The sequence below is a fragment of the Balaenoptera borealis genome, assembly GCF_965194805.1.
Source record: "Balaenoptera borealis genome assembly, chromosome: 15".
Taxonomy (NCBI): Eukaryota; Metazoa; Chordata; class Mammalia; order Artiodactyla; family Balaenopteridae; genus Balaenoptera; species Balaenoptera borealis.
Genome location: NC_138871.1, coordinates 62,194,589 through 62,215,754, shown reverse-complemented (window position 1 = coordinate 62,215,754; position 21,166 = coordinate 62,194,589). Strand labels below are relative to the sequence as shown.

Genomic DNA, 21,166 nt, shown 5'->3' with positions numbered 1-21,166 from the left:
CGCTCACCGCAACTAGAGAAAGCCTGCGCACAGCAACGAAGACTCAACGCGGCCAAAAATACATAAATAAATAAATAAGACACCGACTTCTACTTGCTTACGTGGCTTTCCATCAATTCCTTTCAGTGTTTGAAAGTTTGAACCAGCTTGCAGCCCCACCATCCCCCCACTTTCATCCTAACCTTCATCTACTTGCAGAGGTCCTGAGATCCTAACCAGAGCTGTCCTAGTCTTTGTTACAACTAAGAGAAGGGGCAAAAATCTAAGGTAGCTACAAATAAGAACAGGTATCTGTCGAGACAGGTGGATAATTTCTAGGGTTGCCCCACCCAGGGAAGTGAAGGATAAGTATCCATTTCTCAATCTACACTTCCTGCCCTCCCCTCTGCACTGGCCCTGCCGATTCTTCCCACCTTTATAGAGAGCCAACACACAATTCTAAAAAGTTAGGATGAGAGTAAAAGACCATAAGCTCCAGGGACTCAGTCTGGGTGAATGCCCACATCTGGGGGTCTGCACTTATATGGTCTGAACTAGGAGACCATTCTGAGGGCCTTCTTAGACTTGACTGGGAGGTCCCTGCTTCCGTAGTCTGTAACTGTGGCTGATACAGAGAATTCTACAACAGTCATGGAAATAAGTACCAGCCCAGTGTCCAGGACCTTGGTACCCGGTGAAAATCAGTTACGGATATAAATAAATAAGCATACCTTGCATCTTGCTACTTATTTTTTTTAAACTTTCTTTTCGTTGGCATCTCAGGGGGCTCTGGTGGAGGAAGAGGGGAGTGAGCAGTTAATGCAATGAGAGAGAAGCAGAATAACAGAGTCCCTTTCCATTCCTTAGGCTGCAAAGTGGACTTGTCATTTTTAATTGATGGGAGCGCGAGCATTGGCAAACGTCGATTCCGAATCCAGAAGCAGTTCCTGGCCGACGTTGCCCAAGCTCTTGACATTGGCCCTGCAGGTCCACTGATGGGTGTTGTTCAGTACGGGTAAGTGCTGCCCTGAATTCAGAAATCAAGGGATGTCCCACGCTTAATTTTGTGCCAGAAAAAAATACCGACACATCCTAGAGCATAGCAGACTCATTCTCTTCCCTGATACAAACGTAAATGAAAGAAACTGAAGCAATCCAGATGCCACTGAAAAAATCTGAGGCTTCCAGAAGGAGGGACAAGTTAATCCACACTTGAAACTAAATGGCATTTGCACTCCTGACTGGTAGAGAGAATATTTGTTTGGGAATTAAGAGAGCCGAGTTCAAGTTTTTGCTCAGCCAATAACAAGCTGCGTGGCCTTGGGCTAGACCTTCACCTCTCTCACGGTCAGTTTCCTCATCAAGGTTGGCCCCCTTTCAACCCTGACTATTAGAGTATTTGTTTGAGGGGCTCCTGTGCTCCACCTATAGGTGGGATGCCCAGAAAACATGGTGCTCTAGGTTGAACTTCCTCCTTTCTCTGGACAACCTTAGGCCTCCACACAGGTACTGGGAAAGCTCACCTGGCAATGGGGAGGACTGGGGTGGGTGGAGGAAGGGATGGCCCCCAGCACTCACCCAGGTGACTGTCCCCAGTCCATTTTACTATTCTACGTAGGGTAGAAATTGAGGGCGCATGCTAACATCCAATCTCAACTTTTCTCTCATTGGGGATAATAAGTCAATCTTATTTCAGATGTAATAGATTTCTTGCTAAAGCAGATATACAGATATCAACTGAAAATAAATAGGCAATCAAAGGCATAAACAAGCGCAAATTTCAAATAACAGGTGGGCTTTTGATCAAGATTAAGGGCAGGATAACTGTCTCACTTTCCACAGAGGATCTCGGACACAACCCGCCCCTCCTTCTCCCAGATCGGCAGCTTAGCCTCGGCCTTGGACACTACCCTAGGCCTTGGTACCTCTTGCTCAGAAGCCACAGTCTGAAAAGTAAAAAACACACACCTGACAACATCTGGGGCCATCTCCGGTCCCTTCAAATGTTTCCCGGGGACATCCCCGAACAGCATTTTAACCAAGATTGTTATGTCACAGACACTAGAATATTTAGTTTTGAGATGTCCAAAGAAATAAAATGCTTTATTTTCATAAGAACCTATAATGATTGTATTTTTAGAATTAAATTCCAATAACATATTTAGCACTATCTTCTATTTCTGTGAAGGAAAATAGCTAAGTGGCACTTGTATATAGTCAGAGTCAAATATATGAAAATAACCAATTGCTACACATGTTAATTCTCAATGTCAGATGTTCTGGGGGATTTTAACTTGAAATAGGAAAATACGTGGTTTTGGTCATTGTTTTCTTGTTTTCAAGACGTCAACCTATTTTCATTCCTGTGTTACTTTTTAAAGTTAGCAGATGAATAGCAGGCTTCTCTGGGGAGGAAATGTAAGCGTTTTAGTGCCAGATGTTCCCGGTCAGTTTTATTGGGGGGTTCAAAGCTTGGTATGTCATCATTAAAAATAGCTGCTTTAAAAGCTGTGTATACCAAGGTTTATAGGAGAATATGAAAATAAGGTGATAAATATGTCAAGGAAAAGAAAAATGGCAGGAGCATTGTGTTGTGTGCTGATGGGAACATGGATTAAGGAACAAATGTAGCAGGGAAGGAAAAAAATCAATAAAGACTCCTTCCTCTCAAAAAGACATTTTCTCTCACGTGTTCCTAATGTCATCACCATTTACAGGGAAGAGTTTACCTCCAGGCTTTCCAATGTCACTTTCTAAAAATGCCTTCCCTATTCATCTTTTTTTCCGTCCAGGGTCCTTATTAATTTAAAGCCCTTAAGGGAAATGTGTCTGTTTTCCTTCACTTTATGCTCATACAAACCAATCAATCATCTTCACCCTCCTTCGGCCACGGCGTGGAGTGGAAAGCACAATGAACTGGTGACAGGACGTCTTGAATTCTAGCCTTAGCTCCGCTGTGTGACCCTAAGCAAGTCACTTAACCTCTCCATGTAAGAGCTGCCATCTCTAAAGTACAGGCCGGTCGGACCAGATGATTTATTAGGGCTCTGCCAGCCCTGATGTTCTGTAATTCAGTGACTGGCTCTGTACTCAGAAGACATCCAATCAGTGAATGTTGGGTGAACATGCTGGGTGACCATCCTCTCCCTTCCAGCCTCAGGTTCTGATTAGGTGGGTGAATGATCAGCAATGAAATGATGGCTGCACAGAGGTTATACATCCGTCAGGGGAATGCGGGGAACAAAATCAGTTGGAGAGAGGCATTAGGAAGGTGTGATGAGGCTGAAGGGGAAATCCACACACCCAGCTGAAATTGCGTTTATTTTAGCCACCTGGGTGGCTCCCATCCGTCCTTTCTTCAGCAAATGGTCTTAGTGCGAGAGAGGGCAGGGGGTGGGGAAGGAAAGTGTATGGGGGCAGAGGTCGATGCAGACATGGGGCCAGTGTTTCTGGAAAAGGGCTTTCCAGTGCTTGGCTGGCTGGGAGACTGATTCCTCTACTGGTACTTTGGGTTCTCACCGGATTCTAGTGCCCAGTTCACACCCACAGGGAATCAGCCCTGCTCTCTCAGAATCACAGAGCAGTGGGGCCTTAGAAAGCTCCTGGTTCCACCTCCTCGTGTTACAATGAGGAAACAAGGCTCTAAAAGAAATGACCACCTTGGCAAGAACGAGCACTCAAGGTGAGACTGGGGTTGGAAAGGAGCTGGCCAAGGTTGGAGGACTCCCGAGCTCAGAATTTCTCCTGCTCTCGGGCCTCTCCCCTCTGTCACTGCTGCCGTGGGTCCACATGGGAGACTCCCCCCAGAAGATTCCTTCCCTTGGTTTTCCTTAGAGCTGAGGCAGAACTTAGACTTTTAAATTTGGAATTTAGAAGACTCATACTATTAACAGAAAACAGAAGGCAAATAAGAAATAAAAATACGAGAAGGCTAAAAATGACCTGATGTACAAAATGCTCGTTCTGTATCCTGATCCGTAAGCATCCTACACAAAGATATTTTGGGTGCAGGAAACAGAAAACCAACCCAGGCAGGCAGGTGAAGGGAGAGTGATGTCACAGGACTGGCAAGTCTTGGTCATCCCCTCCCTCCTCCTTTCCCTGCATCTCTTTGTCTCTCTGCTTGTCCACTCCGCTCTCTCCTCAGTGGCCCAGCAACATCCCCTGCCAGGCTCGTGGTTTCTGCTCCTCTGTAACTTCCCCCTTGCGCTGGCTGGCCTCCTAATTCTGGTCCGGACCAGGCGGAGCTCCTCAGCCCCCGTGGTGCCATCATGCTCCCTCTCCCACATCCCCCCCGCCGCACCCGCAGAGGCTCGGAGCCCAGGCCCGCGTTAACCTTTCAGCAACCACAGCGTTCCTTCCACAGTCATCACGCACCTCCAGTAAGAGACGCAGCGTATGACACAGACACAGAGAGGTTGAGTGACTTACCTAAGAACACACAGCTAAATGCATGACCACTAGGGAGAGGAGAGATGTTAAATCTTGGGTTAATCCCTAACATGTCGAACCAAATTGACTTCAAGATTTTGCTCCTCTGCCAAGAAAGCTCCTGATAATGGAGGCTTTCCACCAAACTGAGGACAGAGACACTGCTGAAGACAAGGCCAAGTCTCAGGCCCCCATCTTGCACACATGTTCTAATTTGCAGTTAAACAGCCAACATGCTCGTGATTGCGCTTATGACCAACAGGAACATTAAGAGGCCAGCTGAAAGAATGGCCAGAGCAAGTTGCTGTTAGGTGAAGTCTAGCAAACAGAATAAGGAAGACAAGCAGCTCACATTTTAGCTGCCACCTGGATCCACAGGGGCTGAATGCCCTCTCGACCCTCCGTAGGATTTTGTTTTTGTCCCTGATTTCAGTATAAATGGAACAGAATTGCACAGGTTCTTTTGAACTTTGTAATCAACCCCAGGATACCAACATTGGAGAACAGCTGTAGAATAAAGCAAAATATCGGTTTCTCTTCATTTCAAAGTGAAATCCGTTTTTCTTTGCTCATGGTTCTCTGACAGGCGCCCCATGTTTTGGCTCTGAGGTGGGCTGCATCTCCTTACTTTGTTACTTCACAGCCCACCCAGCTCAGCCCTGACTGCGCACCCTCAGCTGAGCCTCCCTTCCTGCCCCCAAAGCAGGAAGGATGCCCAGAGGCTCCCGTGGATCAGCTGAGCCACTGAGTGTGGGGCAACCAGAGGAGGGAGAAGAAACGAGGTGTCGGGTCTGGTGTGATGGGCAGAATAATGGCCGCAAAGCTGCCCACGTCTGGAACCCCTGGATGTGTTACCTCACAGAGCAGGAGGGGCTTTGTGGATGTGGTTAAAGTCAAGGACCCTGAGATGGGGAGATTGTCCTGGATTACCCAGTGTCCCAGTCTAATCAGCTGAGTCCTTGAAAGCAGAGAACCTCTCCCAGCTATTATCAGTTGGAGGGAGATGTGACTACGGAAGATTAGTCAGAAAGATGCGACAGCTTTCTTTGAAGCTGGAGGAAAGGGGCCCTGACCAAGAAATGCACGCTGAAAAAGGCAAGGCAATGACTCTCTCGAGAGCCTTCAGAAAGGAGCAGAGCCCTGCCAGGGAGACCCAATTCGGACTTCTGACCTCTAGAGCTGTAAACTGGTAAGTGTGTTGTTGAAGCCCCTAAGTTTACAACTGAGATAGGCAACTAATACATCTGGCAAGGAGGACCATTCTGTCACATTTCATTGAGTCTGCAGCAAAGGAAGGGATAGGAGGGGCTGGGGCATGAGCCCCGGCTGGAGGGGGCCGGGAGTTGCAAGTCTCAGCACCTCAGGACTTCAGAGCAGGAAGGGAGTGCCCAGCCCCGACTTCACATTGTGATCACCAGGGGAGCTTTTAGAGATGCTGATGCCTGGGCCCCATCCCAGCCCTATTAAACCAGAATCCTGCAAATACCCAGAAGCTGGTCTTTTCATCTATAATTCCAATCTGTAGCCAAGGTGAGAATCACCAACTCCTCAAGAGGGCAAGGGACAGCTCAGCTTCCCAGGTGAGAGGGCAGCACCCAGCCGAGCACAGGTCTCTCCAACTCCTTCCCCGTCCTCTCCTCATGCCCTCAGTCTACACTGCCTTTACAGGAACTAACAGGATCCAGAACAGCCGCCTGACTGCCTGAGAGGGCTCTCCAGGACCTAATGGCACTTGCAAAGACCCCCCTGCCACTCCTCTCTCAAGGCAGGTGAACCCTTGAGCCACAGGCCTCGGGGACACAGTCTCAAGGCTGAGTGAGCTGGGAATACAGCTCACACAAGAATCTTATGCTTTTCCTGTTCCCCACCACGTGGTTCTCCCAGAGGGACAAAGGAAATGAGGACACTGCCCTCGACTTGCACCACTTCTACTCAATGGTTCCCCTCGACCCCCCATCGCACATCGCTGGGGCTTATCCCAGTGCCCTCCACCCATGCTGAGATCATTCTCCCTAGACCCCCTGGACCATTCTGCTAGAGAAGCAGGTGGCCACCCCCATGCAAATTAGAATCACTTGGGGAGCATCTGAAAATCCCAATGCCCAGACCCAACCTCAGATCGATTAAATCAGAATTTCTGAGTGTGGGACCCAAGCGTCATTCATTTTTAAAACTCCCCAGGTGATTCCGTTGCACAACCAGAATGTGAAGGCACAAATATTCCCACGGGGCTGTGCTCTCATCTGGTGAACACTGTGTCCCGGGCCCCAACTGTCTCCCCGCCAGGTTGCCACCCTAGGGCTATAGGAGCTCCATCCTCCTCCCTCCTCTCAGCCTTTCTTATGCCTGCTCCAGACTTCTTATTTATTCTTCTCCCTTCCTCTTATCACTGGCAGCCCCGCTGCTGATTTTCTTGATTCTTACAGCATCCTCTAAGACATTGCCACTCAAAATGTGATCCACGGCCTCACCTGGGAGGCTGTTGGAAAGGCAGAACCTCGGACCTCGCACCCAACCTGCAGAGTTAGAATCTACATTTTAGGGACTTCACTTGTGGCGCAGTGGTTAAGAATCTGCCTGCCAGTGCAGGGGACACGGGTTCGATCCCTGGTCTGGGAAGATCCCACATGCTGTGGAGCAATTAAGCCCATGCGCCACAACTACTGAGCCTGAGCTCTAGAGCCTGCGAGCCACAACTGCTGAACCCGCATGCTGCAACTACTGAAGCCCGCGCACCTAGAGCCCGTGCTCCACAACAAGAGAAGCCACCGCAGTGAGAAGCCCGTGCACCGCAATGAAGAGTAGCCCCCACTCGCCGCAACTAGAGAAAGCCCATGCGCAGCAAGGAAGACCCAACGCAGCCAAAAATAAATTAAAAAAAAAAAAAGAATCTACATTTTTAACAAAATCCCCAGGCGACCGGGCCAAACGGCTAAGTTTGGGAAGCACCAAACACTGTGTCTGTTGCCAAGACATTCCGTGTCGCTGGACTTACCTAGCCCAGAGACGTGGTAACAGACAGCAAGCCGGACAGCCCCCTGGCTCCAGAGTAATTCTTAGATCAGCAGATTACTCACCCACATTTCCTCCAGCAGGAAGACGCTTGCAGATTCATTTTCTATTTTTTGGTGGAGGAGTGGAATTATTGTTGCTAATTACCAAGAAAAAACCCTACTCCTCTAAAAACAAAATTTGATTATAAGACTCTGCTCCACGTCTCTGATCCTAGGAAATGTGAGAACGGCCAGTGTCCTTTCAAAAGGGGCTAGTTGTGATAATTCCCTCAGCAGGTCGGCCTGGGCCCCATGCTCAGTGCTTTGTAGGGAAGGGCAGAATCATTTTCACTCTGAGCAGGTAATACCCTCAAGGGACAAGTCTGCCACCCGACCTGCAGCCAGCAGCATGTCCTTAGGCAACCAGGGTCACCCTAGAACACCCTCCTGAGTTCACAGGCATGGTTCATCTCAATGACTAAGTCCATAAATCATCACACTTTAGCATTAATTAAAAGGCTAAGGATAGTCATGTTATTTTATTTTAACCTTAAGGTGATGATATCTTGTTGTAGGAAACAGTTTCAAAAGGTTCTTGTTATAGGGAATATGGTTAGTTAATATGTCTCTACTGGCATAAAAATTCATTTGAGAGGCTCACTCCATGTGACTCAAAGCATTATGGGGTAAACCAATAGACTCTGGGACTTCAACCAAATGGGAACCTTAGGACTGAAAGGGCCTCAGAAGTCCTCTAAAATCCAGGGCTTCCCAAACTGTCCCAAGGATGAGATTCATCTGGATCCCTTATTTTAAAAAATCCCTGCCCCCAGCCCAGACCTTCTGAATTGAGTTTCTGCTGGGAGGAGACCTGGTAACCTGTGTAGTTTAACAGGGTGCCTCAGGTGAGACTTGTCATCAGGGAGGCCTGGAGACACAGATGCTCTGTCCAGTTCCCTGCCCCCAGGCCCCAGCCTTCCTAGGAATCACCTGTGCCCATCTCTAACAGGCATTCTTTCTTCTCACACACTTGCGAGATAGTCCTTTCCTATTGCATGAATTATCCCTTTCTATGCATAGTCAAATGCTGGCTCCCTATCATTTCTCTTCATTAGCCTTAGCTCTTTTTCTAAACATAGAACAATTTGATATTTTCTCCTTGAGCTGTAAATCTTTATTTTCTTCTCTTATTTTCAAAGGAAATCTTTGATATCACTGAGGGAAAAAATGTGTTTTCCTTTAATGAGATCTAATAAAATTACGAATTAAAAGGTTGCTTACATTAAAATATAGTGGCACATGTCTTTGAACTTTTAAAATAATCTTCATCTCTGAAAAAGGCACCAGGCTAGGGGTAGGGATTTTTTAAATAAAAAGGTTCTCCTTTTATTTAAAAAATCCCTACCCCTAGCCTGGTGCCTTTTAAATAAAAGGCCACCAGCCCATATATCCTAAAAAAGGACACATACACCCATGTGCTCTGGTACTGAGAGCTGCCACAGTCTGCAGGTTAAAGACTTACCATTCATTCCTATAATTTAATTACATTACATTTTAACAAAGATTTATTGAGTGTTTACCACGGTCTAAGCACTATGCCATTTGCAGGGGATACTAATGTAAAATTCATCTAAGTGGTTTGATTACATTTGCCTGTAAGTCCCTTGGCGGATGAGCTCTGCGGCTTTACTCCTAATCGTAATTTTAGCAATTGGAAAGAGTTTCAGAGGTCCTCTGATCCAACCTTTCAATTCATTAAAAATAAATAACTGTGATAGAGATTCTGTTCTTCGGGACTTCACCAGCTAGTAAGGGAGGCGATATCTTTAAAAGAAATAACATTAAATAAAATGAAAAGCATCTATTCATTGGGTATATGAATAGCTCATCTGTCTGCTTCTGAAGATAGAGTCATCTACTGCTATGATGTAATAGGGGAAGAGAGTGGAGTGTGGAGCTCAGAGGGGAGTATTCAGCTCTACCCGGGATGATCTAAGAGAGGAGAGGACATCTGAGCTTCCTCCTTCCCTCCCTTCCTTCCTTCCTTCCTTCCTTTCCATAATTCTCTATTACCCCCTGTATGCTAAGCACCAGGGATAGGAAATACTGGGACATAGCACCTGTTCACAAGTAGGTTACAGTCAATCTTCATGATTTACAGATCCCCTATCTGCAAATTCACCTACTCCCTCAAATGTACTTGTATCTCCAAAATCAATACTTATGGCACTTTCACAGTTGTTGTGTGGACATGCACAGAGAGGGTATGAAATACACAACATTCCCAGCTGAGGTTCAACAAGGCGATGCTCTGCCTTCTAGTTTCAGCTCGTACTGTAAACAAGTGTCCTTTTCACAGTCTATTTAGCACCTCATTTTTCTGCCACTCATTGGTGATTTCACTATTTTTAATGGCCCCAAGTGTAGTGTTGGAGTGCGATCTAGTGTTCTAAGCACAAGAAAGCTGTGATGTGCTTATGGAGAAACTGCAGGTGTTAGATAAAATTCCTCCAGGCAACTTATTGTGCTGTTAGTCATGAGTTCAATAATAACGAATTGATGACTTGCTATATTCAGCAAAAAAGAGAGGAAATTTGTTGATCTGTGTGTGATCAACAGATTTGATCTGCTCCAGAAAGTGCTAAAGTACCTAATATCTATAATGCATGATGAAGCTATGGAAAAGAAGGAAAAGTGGCTGAAGTTAGGAATTCATGAAATGATGACTGATTTTTTTTTTTAGGCACAGTGGATAGCACTGTGAGACTGAAAGCCAAAAAATTTACAGTAGCACTACCCAGGGTCAAGAAAATGTTAAACCCTTCTCAGCTAGTGTTTCATTATACGGAAAATTTGCATATAATTATTTGTAAGAAACTTATATATTAAATTGGGTACCTTGAAACAGAAACATACATAAACAAGTTTATATACTGATCTATTGATGAAAATGTCACCAGAGGCCCACAGGAACATAACCCCATGTTTTCCCTAGGAGCAATGGCTCAGAACTTGCTAATTTGATGTTTGCAGCAGCTTTATAAAACATAACTATTGCAGATAACAGGACTTGACAGTACATGTAGTATGGGAAAGAGGTGATCCACCACTCTACAAAGTGATCGACATTCAGACAGCCTCATGAGCAGGGGAACACTATGGATGTGACTAGGTGACTAGCTTCCACATTTAAATACTTTTCTGTAAACACTTTTGAAAGAAAATTTTATGTTTTTGCTTTTGAAATTATTTGTCTATGAGCAACGCTTAATTTACGATCAGCTATGATTTCTTCACAATCGTCAGACACACTCAGGAAATCTTTCAAAGTGAGAAAATCTAGCCTCAAAACCATTTTCAAATGTAAGTAGAGCCAAAAATTTTCCAGTTAATGGGGCATATATAACATTGTTTGGTAGACAATTACGTAGTTGTTATTGTCAATATCAATTTCGCAATTTTCTATTTTCTAGCTAATAATACTTTTGTTGTTTTAACTCATTCTTTTTTTTTCCAGTCCCTGAAAAGTTCATATTCCTTGGTTACCAAGGGTAGATCCAGACTTTGGGGAGTCTGAAGCTTATGTAGCTTGGGGACTCTTTTAAGATAAATAACACAAAATTACAAATACAAAATTAGGCCCCTTGGAAGAAGTATCATTAACATCCAAGTTAATCCACCTCTGATAGGCACTTAGCACCTTTGGATAAAACATCCTCTGCAGAGGCCACTGTGGTGCAGGAAGACTAGGTAGGAAGCTATAGCCGTAGTTCAGGAAAGAGAAGATCATAGTCCAAACTTGAGGATGGAAAGGATGAGAGAGACACAAGAAATATTTAAGAGGTTGGTCTGACAAGAGTGCATATTGCTGGGATGACTTGATGAGTCAGAAGAGGGACTACAGAAGGGGATGTGGGTGGTTTGATGGAGCAGATATGGAAGATAATTGACTTCAGTTTTGGAAATATCAAAGCCAAGGAGCCTGTGGACCACACCAGGGACCACAGATGTATGGAAGTATTCCAGATGTATGGAAGCCTTTTTATTTATTCTGAGGTTCAAGAGAGAGGACCGACCAGTGTGCACGAAACAGCTGTTGGCATATGAATGGTCGGTGAACCCCAAGTGGCTGAAGTTGATGAGATCCCCCAGGGTTGTGCATAAATTAAGAAGGGATGCATGAGGGAGATAGAACTGCCGGGAACACCAGCATTTAGAGGTAGAGATGCACAGAAGAGAAAAGAAGAAATGTATGTCTCTCTGATACTGTTAATGGAGTGCCTGCAGGTACCACATACTGTGCGAGGTGTCGTGAGCTAGAGGAAGCAGGTACAGAGGTTGTCAGCTGGGATCGGGGCCCAGGGAGACAGGTAGCTGGAGCTTGGAGGGTGGGCACAATTGGGGTTTCCCAGATGAGGGAACCGATGAGCAAAGGCACAGGGCTAGAAAACCAGGAAATAGTGAGTAGCTCATTCTAAGTAGAATATAGGTGAGAGTGAGAGAGAGAACGGTATGAGCCTGCTAGGTTGGAATCAAGTTACGGATGGGCTTTGAAAGCCAAAATATGAAGTTTAACAATAGGAGTCTCGGATGATTTTGAGCCAAGTTTTACAGTCAGAGCTGAACATGAGGAAGGGTTCTCTAGCAGACAGGCATATACCCAGCATTGCAGAGACTGACATAGAGACTCATAATAGAACCAGCAAGAAGTAAGGGGGCCTGAACTCAGAGGGTTGCACAGAAACACAGAGGAGAGGATAAAAGCAAGTGCTCCAGATAGAGGAACTTAGGAGATGTGCCTGACAGGTCCCATGGGTCCTATGACTGAGCAAGTAAAGATGGGGTCCAGGTTTTGAGCCTAGGTGGCCGGGGGGCAAGTACAGCAGTTACTGAAATTGATCTGTGAGAATAGAAACCAGAAAGCCCTGGAGCCCCAAGGGAAAGAAGACTAACTGTGAAAGTACTAGAGTTCCTTCCCTGTGATTCCCCTCCCTGGGCCCTGAGCAGTGGGGTGTGTTAAAGCAGCCTCGGTTCGGTTCGCAGCCTTCGCATGTGGCTTGATGGTGAGGTCGAGCTCAGCCAGAATGCCCACATTTCTCTGTTCTGCACTTTGCTTTATTGTTGTTGTTCGTTTGTGTTTAATGCTAAAGTAGAACTTGGTTTTCACCTGGTGGCTTTTCATCTGGTTGGATTTTTCCCCAACACCCACCCTAGTTGAGCTTGTCTTAAACTTTCCTTGTCTTCGCTGAAGGTAGTTGGTCCTCCCAGTTTCACATCACCTCTCGCTTAGAGAAGCGGACTTCTGGGCAGTTTGCTTTGGTTTTGCTTAAGAACCAGCCTGTGTCCCTCATATTCACTAATGAGATGGAGGACAGAGGGGCATCCTTCCAGCCTCTTTCCGAACTCTCCTCCGACATAGATCACCTTGTGATAGCTAGGAGGGTCGGATAATAGGGTCGGAGCAGGGGAGGGGAGGGAGGCAGAGGATGTCTCCTCTCGGGTCCTGGGGGACTGGCTTCCTGGTGACTGCACTGCCAGGTTCCCCAAAGGACTGGCTGAGAATCCACTGTAGGGCCCGGGAATTCCCACCTGAAACTGCCGAAACCTGCTTCTTCCTGGATCTACTCCAGGTGTTTATGGAAAGACTGCTTTTAAAGGTCTCCTTCTCCCTCTCCTTGAAGACTCAGTAATCTGCAGCCAGGACGAGCTACGTAATTTGCAGTTCCACATTTCAGTTTCAAAAAGTATTAAGAATTTCAAGACAGCAGCGTCAGAGCATTGAAGCAAGTGCAGGCGCTTTTGGAGTCTGGGGCTCCGTGTGACCTTAGAGGTCACACCTGCACGAAGCGCTGCCAGTGGCTGAGTGTCAGTGCTTCGAGAGATGTGATTTCACTGTGCATCCCCACTTCATCCTGAGTGTGACCACACACGTCCACCCCACGGAGCCCTCATCCCTCCCAACACACCTTCCACCTGGTCACGAAAGGTATTCCACACCCCCTGCTCAGCTGCTCCCAAGCCTGTTACCCAAGGAGACTCTGGTCTAGAGAAGGGTTCTCATTCTGTTTCTCCACTTAATTCACTCCAACTCCTCTGCAGCTAACATTTTTCAGGCTTCAATAAAATAGATGTTGACCTTCTGGGTAAGATTTGAATATTCTCACCCAGTCACAGGAGCCACAGAGTGAGAAAGATGAAGGGATGTCTTCTCCTTGACACGGCTGTTAAGACACAGTTCCAGTGCTGGGGTAACCCGGGGGTGGCTATCAGCTGAGACCCTCTTCCTGGAAAGGAGGGTCTGGGGCAGCCTGGGGCAGCCTGGGGACACCCTGACATTTGCAAAATCCCACTGGACAACAGTCCTGCTCTTTAACAACATAAACGTCATGATCTTGATTTTTATCTAGATGAGGAAACTGAGGCCCAGAGAAGTTAGATGACTTCTCAAGGTCACACAGCTAGGAAACAGCATAGTCAAAACTAGAACCCATGCCTCCGGAGCCCTGAAACAGCCCGATTTTCTCTACACACACTGCGGAGGACCCAGTCCTCCCATTACTTCTGTCCACAGTGGGGCATTTTATAAACACCAGCTTAAGGCTTTGAAGCAGCTTCCATTCTGTTCATATCTAAAACAATCAGCTCTGATTTCTGCTTTCCTCAAAGTGTAATAACTTTCCAGCTAATTTTTATTTCTTGTTCTGAATCTTCAGAGACAACCCTGTTACCCAGTTTAATCTCAAGACTCACATGAATTCCCGGGATCTGAAGACAGCCATAGAGAAAATTACCCAGAGAGGAGGGCTTTCTAATGTAGGTATGTGATCCGGATACCGATCTTCTTGCTACCATGGTTCTCTTTCTGTGTGGTCGTCTGCTAACATGCTAGATAGAAAAAGGAAAGAATCAAAATAATTCATCAAGAAATGACTCACATAATATCTGTATCTTTCCTCAAGTATTATCATGGATTCAGGGGGCAAAAATCATTACCACACACATGCTGGAGAGTTCTAGCACGCCTGGTTCCTCAGTATGGCAGCTTTCTTCAGGACAAGTGGAACTGCAATCATGACTATCCCGACTGTTCTCCGAGTCATCAACTATTTTTCATTATATTTTGTAAAAACTTTTTTTTTTTATAAAAATAAGTAAAATTTGTAACCAGTTCCATTCAGGAAGCTCCACAGTGCCCCTTGGGAGTCTTTTTCTAATCAGCTCCTGTTATAGTAATAACTGTGCGAAAAGAGACATGGTCTTTGTTTCAGGCTGAGTCTCTATCTGATCCTTGGTGGTGGTGATGGGGCGGGCGGTGGCAGTGGGGTACCAGAATTCCAAGGTCAAGATCTAGTCCTCAATGGGGCAGATCCAGAAACTCCATTTTATCAGTTCCCCAGAGGTGACCAGGCATTAGGAAACAGTTTCACACTAACCAAGTTCAAAGGCCACCAATGAGCCCATGCCAGTGTACTAATTTATAAATGGTGGTCTGGTTTTGGGGGCACTGGGAAGGCTGTCCACTTCTTGGGGAACCTGTCTGTACCATCGCAATCCAGGGAAATGGAGAAGTGAGCCACAGTTGCTTGACATGGAGTGCACACAGGGAATAGAACTAGCTTTGAAGGATCATCTTCAAAATTACAGGAAACCTGATTAATTATTTCCCTCTCCACCTCAGTGTCTGTCTCTGTAGACCAGTATATTAGTATCTGGCAAATGAAGAGCCTTTGATTTCTGAACAAGTCTAAATACACACTGGCCAAGTCACTGCTATCCAAGACACCAAATCAGTAGTACCTCATCAGGAACATGATAGAATTGAAGTCTGATTTGTTTTCAATTTAATACTTAGATCAGTGAAATTCCAGTAATGTATCATGGAGTAAAACTTTAAAACTTCAGGGGCTTCCCTGGTGGCGCAGTGGTTAAGAATCTGCCTGCCAATGCAGGGGACACGGGTTCAAGCCCTGTTCCGGGAAGATCCCACATGCCGCGGAGCAACTGAGCCCGTGCACCACAACTACTGAGCCTGCGCTCTAGAGCCCTCGAGTCACAACTGCTGAGCCTGTGTGCTACAACTACTGAAGCCCACGCGCCTAGAGCCCGTGCTCCGCAACAAGAGAAGCCACTGCAATGAGAAGCCGGCACACTGCAATGAGTAACCCCCACTCGCCGCAACTAGAGAAAGCCCACGTGCAGCAACGAAGACCCAACGCAGCCAAAAATAAATAAAATTTAAAACTTTTAAAGAGAATTGTTTAAAAAATAAAAACTTTAAAACTTCAGAAGATATTCTGTTTATTTGATGGGATTAATAAAATCAGCATACCTTCTTTCAGTGGGTAACATGTTCTATCTCTGTCCTGTATTGATCTGGGTTTGGGTTTAGAGAACTGAACCCATTCCAGCTGGTTTAAGCAGAAAGGGATTTATTTCAGGGTATTAAATGGTTTTGAGAATTACTGAAGAAATGGACTCTAGGCTGAGCTTTCGGAGATGGCTTCCAAAGGCTTCCTGCAGAACCAGGACTTCCAAGGAGCTGTACCTCTTCCAAGATCAGGAAATTGCTTTCTCAATTCTGCCACCACAGCCTCTTTAGGAATCTGCTTCAACCAGGAAGCCACCATGATCAGGAAGTTTCTGCTATAGCTGCCAGCTCCAAAACCATGCCTTGCCTGCTCCATTCACAGCCACAGAGTGAATACTCTGCACCCTACATTCTCAACACCAAGGAAGCTGGTGACCCAAACATAGGCGCCTCTGCTAACACTTCCCTGGAGAAGTCAAACACTCTACAGACTTGTCAGCAGAGATAGCAGAATCAAATCTCATGTGTGTGCATCATTTCATGAAACTAAAACAAATCCAGAACTAGCTGCAAGGAAGTCTCAACAACAATGTAGTGTTCAGATTTCCAGCCTCTGCTTTCAAGACATGCTGGAAGGTGGATGGAATATGTATTGAGCACAAATTGACCATGACCTCCAAATTTAAGATTGGTGAGGTCAAGGTGATCTTCTGATGGCTCCCTGTGCTCTGTCTACAGGCAGTTAACATTAAACTGAGGGGGTGGGGGGTGGGTACTGCTGGGTGCCTTGGGCCTTGAGGGAAATCAGCCCTGGCTGTGAAAGCAGTTCTCAGCAGCCAATGTTTCCCTTAGCGACTGTGTTCTATGCAGCGAGCTCACGTGGGTTCTCCGAGACATTTCTCCAGCAACTGAGTATGTAACCATTTGATCCTTTCATTTGACAGGTAAGATTATACTAGCCAGTGGAGCCAGGATGCTGGCCAAAACCAAAGAAGCATTGAGTGTAATGCCATTAACCCTAATGTCTTAAGAAGGTAGCTCTTAACTTTTTTGATTGAGGACCCCTTTGAAAGCTATGACCCTTGTACCCAAATAAATACTTATATACACAAAATACTGTGTATAAATTCAGGGGATTTGTGGGTACTCACCCCCAGTGCCCCAGGGGTTCACAGAGCCCAGCTTAAGAGCCCTACCTTACTATATGCAGCTATGCTGACTCTAGGGTGACCAGTCATCCCAGTTTGCCCAGGGGCATATGGGGCTTCCAGTGCTAAAACTGGGAAAGTCCCGGAAAACTGGGACAGTTGATCATCCTCCTTGATTCCAAAAAATTTCATGAGACCCTAGACAGTGTGAAGTATATGCTTGAGAAAGCCATGCTGGGAGGCTGTGCTATCCCTCTCAACCTTTGCTCTCAGCTGAGGCAGGCTGTCGTCATGGAAACCAAGGCCCAGAGGCCCCAAGTGACCTGCCCAGGCCCACATGGCCGGTAGGCGGCATAGCCAGGCTAGAACACTTCTCTTAGTTCTTAGTGGGTGCAGTGCATCCCGAGCCAGCCAGACCTGTGCCCCTGCTGGAACTGGGCACAAGATTCCACTGAACCCAGAATATAGCCTTCCTCACCCAGCGGCTGCTGGAGCACCGGGCTCACCCCAAGTCGCCGCAGCCCAAGGAGAGGTTCCCGTCACTTCAGCTCCCCCCACCCCACACTCTGGGAAATGGCGCAGGGGCTTAGTGAGGTTGGCTCCAGCACCCAGGCAAAGAATGGACACTTTTGTTGCTATGAAAGTTTTTCTCACCTGCTTGCTGGTCTTTAAAACTTTTATTATTTTTTGAATTTAATTTTTAAAATTGAAGTACAGTTGATTTACAATATTAAGTTAGTTTCAGGTGTACAGCAAAGTGATTCAGTTATATATATTTTCAGATTACTTTCCATTATAGGTTACTACAAGATATTGAATATTGTTCCCTGTGTTTTACAGTAAATCCTTGTTATCTATTTTATGAATAATAGTTAGCATCTGTTAATCCCATACTCTTAATTTATCCCTCCCCCCATTCCCTCTCCTCTTTGGTAATCATAAGTTTGTTTTCTATGTCTGATCTGTTTCTGTTTTGTATATAGATTCATTTGTATTATTTTTTAGATTCCACGTGTGATATCATATAATATTTGTCTTTGTCTAACTTACTTCACTTCGTATGATAATCTCTAGGTCCATCCAGGTTGCCGCAAATGGTATAAAACTTTAAAAAAAAAAATAAGAGAATTAGAAGTTAAAGGCTTAAAATGAAATGGGAGGGAAACAGCTAGTGTTGATGGTTCCACAATATTGTGAGTGCACTTAATACCACTGAACTGTACACCTAAAACTAGTAAATGTGATTCAAAAAGAAAACAAGCCAACAAGGGAGGGAATGAGTATTTTTCTGCATCTCTTTATGCTGCTATGGTCAGTTCCATGATCACTCCAAGCATGAGTTTTCTTTTTCTTCCAGGCCGGGCCATCTCCTTTGTGACTCAGAAATTCTTTTCCAAATCTAATGGAAACAGAGGCGGTGCTCCCAACGTGGCCGTGGTGATGGTGGACGGCTGGCCCACGGACAAGGTGGAGGAGGCATCAAGGTTTGCAAGAGAGTCAGGAATCAACATTTTCTTCATCACCATGGAAGGTGCCTCTGAAAATGAGAAGCAGTACGTGCTAGAGCCCAACTTTGCAAACAAGGTATGTAAGTGGGAGACCCACCCAACATTAGAATTCCCTACACTTTGCAAAGCTGTAACAGCCATCCAGGCTGTGTCTCTTTTTCCTTCAAATGGGTGTTAAGCTCATTTCTAGGCAGGAGGGCCTCCAGTGAGAGACTAGTAAGTCTGGAACCTGCAGTTACCCTCTCAAAGCAACCCCCCACCCCACGACTACCACCATGTACCTGATGAACTGAGGCCCAGCATCAGCACCTTGGGAGGAGCAGGGTCCCCAAGATCTCACAGTAGAGGCTCCCCTGAGCTCCTCCTATAGCCCCAGGGGCCCTCAAGTGGGCAGCCCAGCAAGCCTTCACACGAGCATGCACACGGGCACATATGCACTGCAAATTGACTAATCTGATAAACAAGAAAAAGGTATTGAATCAAGTCAGGGAGATCAGGATTTCAAACTCAGCTGCCCCTCAGTTCTGCGGAAATGCCTGGCAGGAGATGGGAGCAGAACAGATGGGGATCCAGGCCCTCACACCCATCCCCCCAAAGCAGCCCATTTTTTGTATATTTTGTACAGTGGGACCCCACATAAACCTTCCTCCAAAGACAGGACCCCAGGTTTAAAAAGGAAAGGAAGAGAGAGGGCAGACAGCAGAAGCAAAAAGAACTACAATCCTGCAGCCTGTGGAACAAAAACCCCATTCACAGAAAGATAGACAAGATGAAAAGGCAGAGGGCTATGTACCAGATGAAGGAACAAGATAAAACCCCAGAAAAACAACTAAATGAAGTGGAGATAGGCAACCTTCCAGAAAAAGAATTCAGAATAATGATAGTGAAGATGATCCAGGACCTCAGAAAAAGAATGGAGGCAAAGATCGAGAAGACGCAAAAAATGTTTAACAAACACCTACAAGAATTGAACAAACAAACAGAGATGAACACTACAATAACTGAAATGTAAGCTACACTGGAAGGAATCAATAGCAGAACAACTGAGGCAGAAGAACGGATAAGTGACCTGGAAGACAGAATGGTAGAATTCACTGCTGCGGAACAGAATGAAGAAAAAAGAATGAAAGAAATGAAGACAGCCTAAGAGACCTCTGGGACAACATTAAACACAACAACATTCGCATTATAGGGGTCCCAGAAGGAGAAGAGAAAGAGAAAGGACCCAAGAAAATATTTGAAGAGATTACAGTCAAAAACTTCCCTAACATGGGAAAGGAAATAGCCACCCAAGTCCAGGAAGCGCAGTGAGACCCATACAGGATAAACCCAAGGAGAAACACGCCAAGACACATAGTAATCAAATTGACAAAAATTAAAGACAAAGAAAAATTATTGAAAGCAGCAAGGGAAAAATGACAAATAACATACAAGGGAACTCCCATAAGGTTAACAGCTGATTGCTCAGCAGAAACTCTACAAGCCAGAAGCGAGTGGCACGATATACTTAAAGTGATGAAAGGGAAGAACCTACAACCAAGATTACTCTACCCAGCAAGGATCTCATTTAGATTCGATGGAGAAATCAAAAGCTTTACAGACAAGCAAAAGCTAAGAGAATTCAGCACCACCAAACCACCTCTACAACAAATGCTAAAGGAACTTCTCTAAGTGGGAAACACAAGAGAAGAAAAGGACCTACAAAAACAAACCCAAAACAATTAAGAAAATGGTCATAGGAACATACATATCGATAATTACCTTAAATGTGAGTGGATTAAATGCTCCAACCAAAAGACACAGGCTGGCTGAATGGATACAAAAACAAGACCCATATATATGCTGTCTACAAGAGACCCACTTCAGACCTAGGGACACATACAGACTGAAAGTGAGGGGATGGAAAAAGATATTCCATGCAAATGGAAATCAAAAGAAAGCTGGAGTAGCAATACTCATATCAGATAAAATAGACTTTAAAAGAAAGAATGTTACAAGAGACAAGGAAGGACACTAAATAATGATCAAGGGATCAATCCAAGAAGAAGATATAACAATTATAAATATATATGCACCCAGCATAGGAGCACCTCAATACATAAGGCAACTGCTAACAGCTATAAAAGAGGAAATTGACAGTAACACAATAATAGTGGGGGATATTAACACCTCACTTACACCAATGGACAGATGATCCAAAATGAAAATAAATAAGGAAACAGAAGCTTTAAATGACACAAGAGACCAGATAGATTTAATTGATATTTATAGGACATTCCATCCAAAAACAGCAGACTACACTTTGTTCTCAAGTGCACACGGAACATTCTCCAGGATAGATCACATCTTGGGTCACAAATCAAGCCTCAGTAAATTTCAGAAAATTGAAATCATATCAAGCATCTTTTCTGACCACAACGCTATGAGGTTAGAAATGAATTACAGGGAAAAAAACGTAAAACACATAAACACATGGAGGCTAAACAATACATTACTAAATAATCAAGAGATCACTGGAGAAATCAAAGAGGAAATCAAAAAATACCTGGAGACAAATGACAATGAAAACACGATGACCCAAAACCTATGGGACGCAGCAAAAGCAGTTCGAAGAGGGAAGTTTAGATCAATTCAATCTCACCTCAAGAAACAAGAAAAATCTCAAATAAACAATCTAACCTTACACCTAAAGGAACTAGAGAAAGAAGAACAAACAAAACCCAAAGTTAGCAGAAGGAAAGAAATCATAAAGATCAGAGCAGAAATAAATGAAATAGAAACAAAGAAAACAATAGCAAA

At 45.1% G+C, this 21,166-nt stretch overlaps 1 protein-coding gene across 4 annotated transcripts in view; it reads left to right on the top strand.

The window, feature by feature from the left end:
• Nucleotides 1-21,166, top strand: part of VIT (vitrin) — a 133,229-nt gene that overhangs the window by 103,385 nt on the left and 8,678 nt on the right. For all 4 annotated transcript variants that reach the window (XM_082356753.1, XM_082356751.1, XM_082356754.1 and 1 more), the window contains 3 exons: nucleotides 847-994; nucleotides 14,117-14,220; nucleotides 18,217-18,443. In XM_082356753.1, coding sequence (XP_082212879.1) covers nucleotides 847-994; nucleotides 14,117-14,220; nucleotides 18,217-18,443 — 479 coding nt within the window. The remainder of the gene's footprint in view (nucleotides 1-846; nucleotides 995-14,116; nucleotides 14,221-18,216; nucleotides 18,444-21,166) is intronic.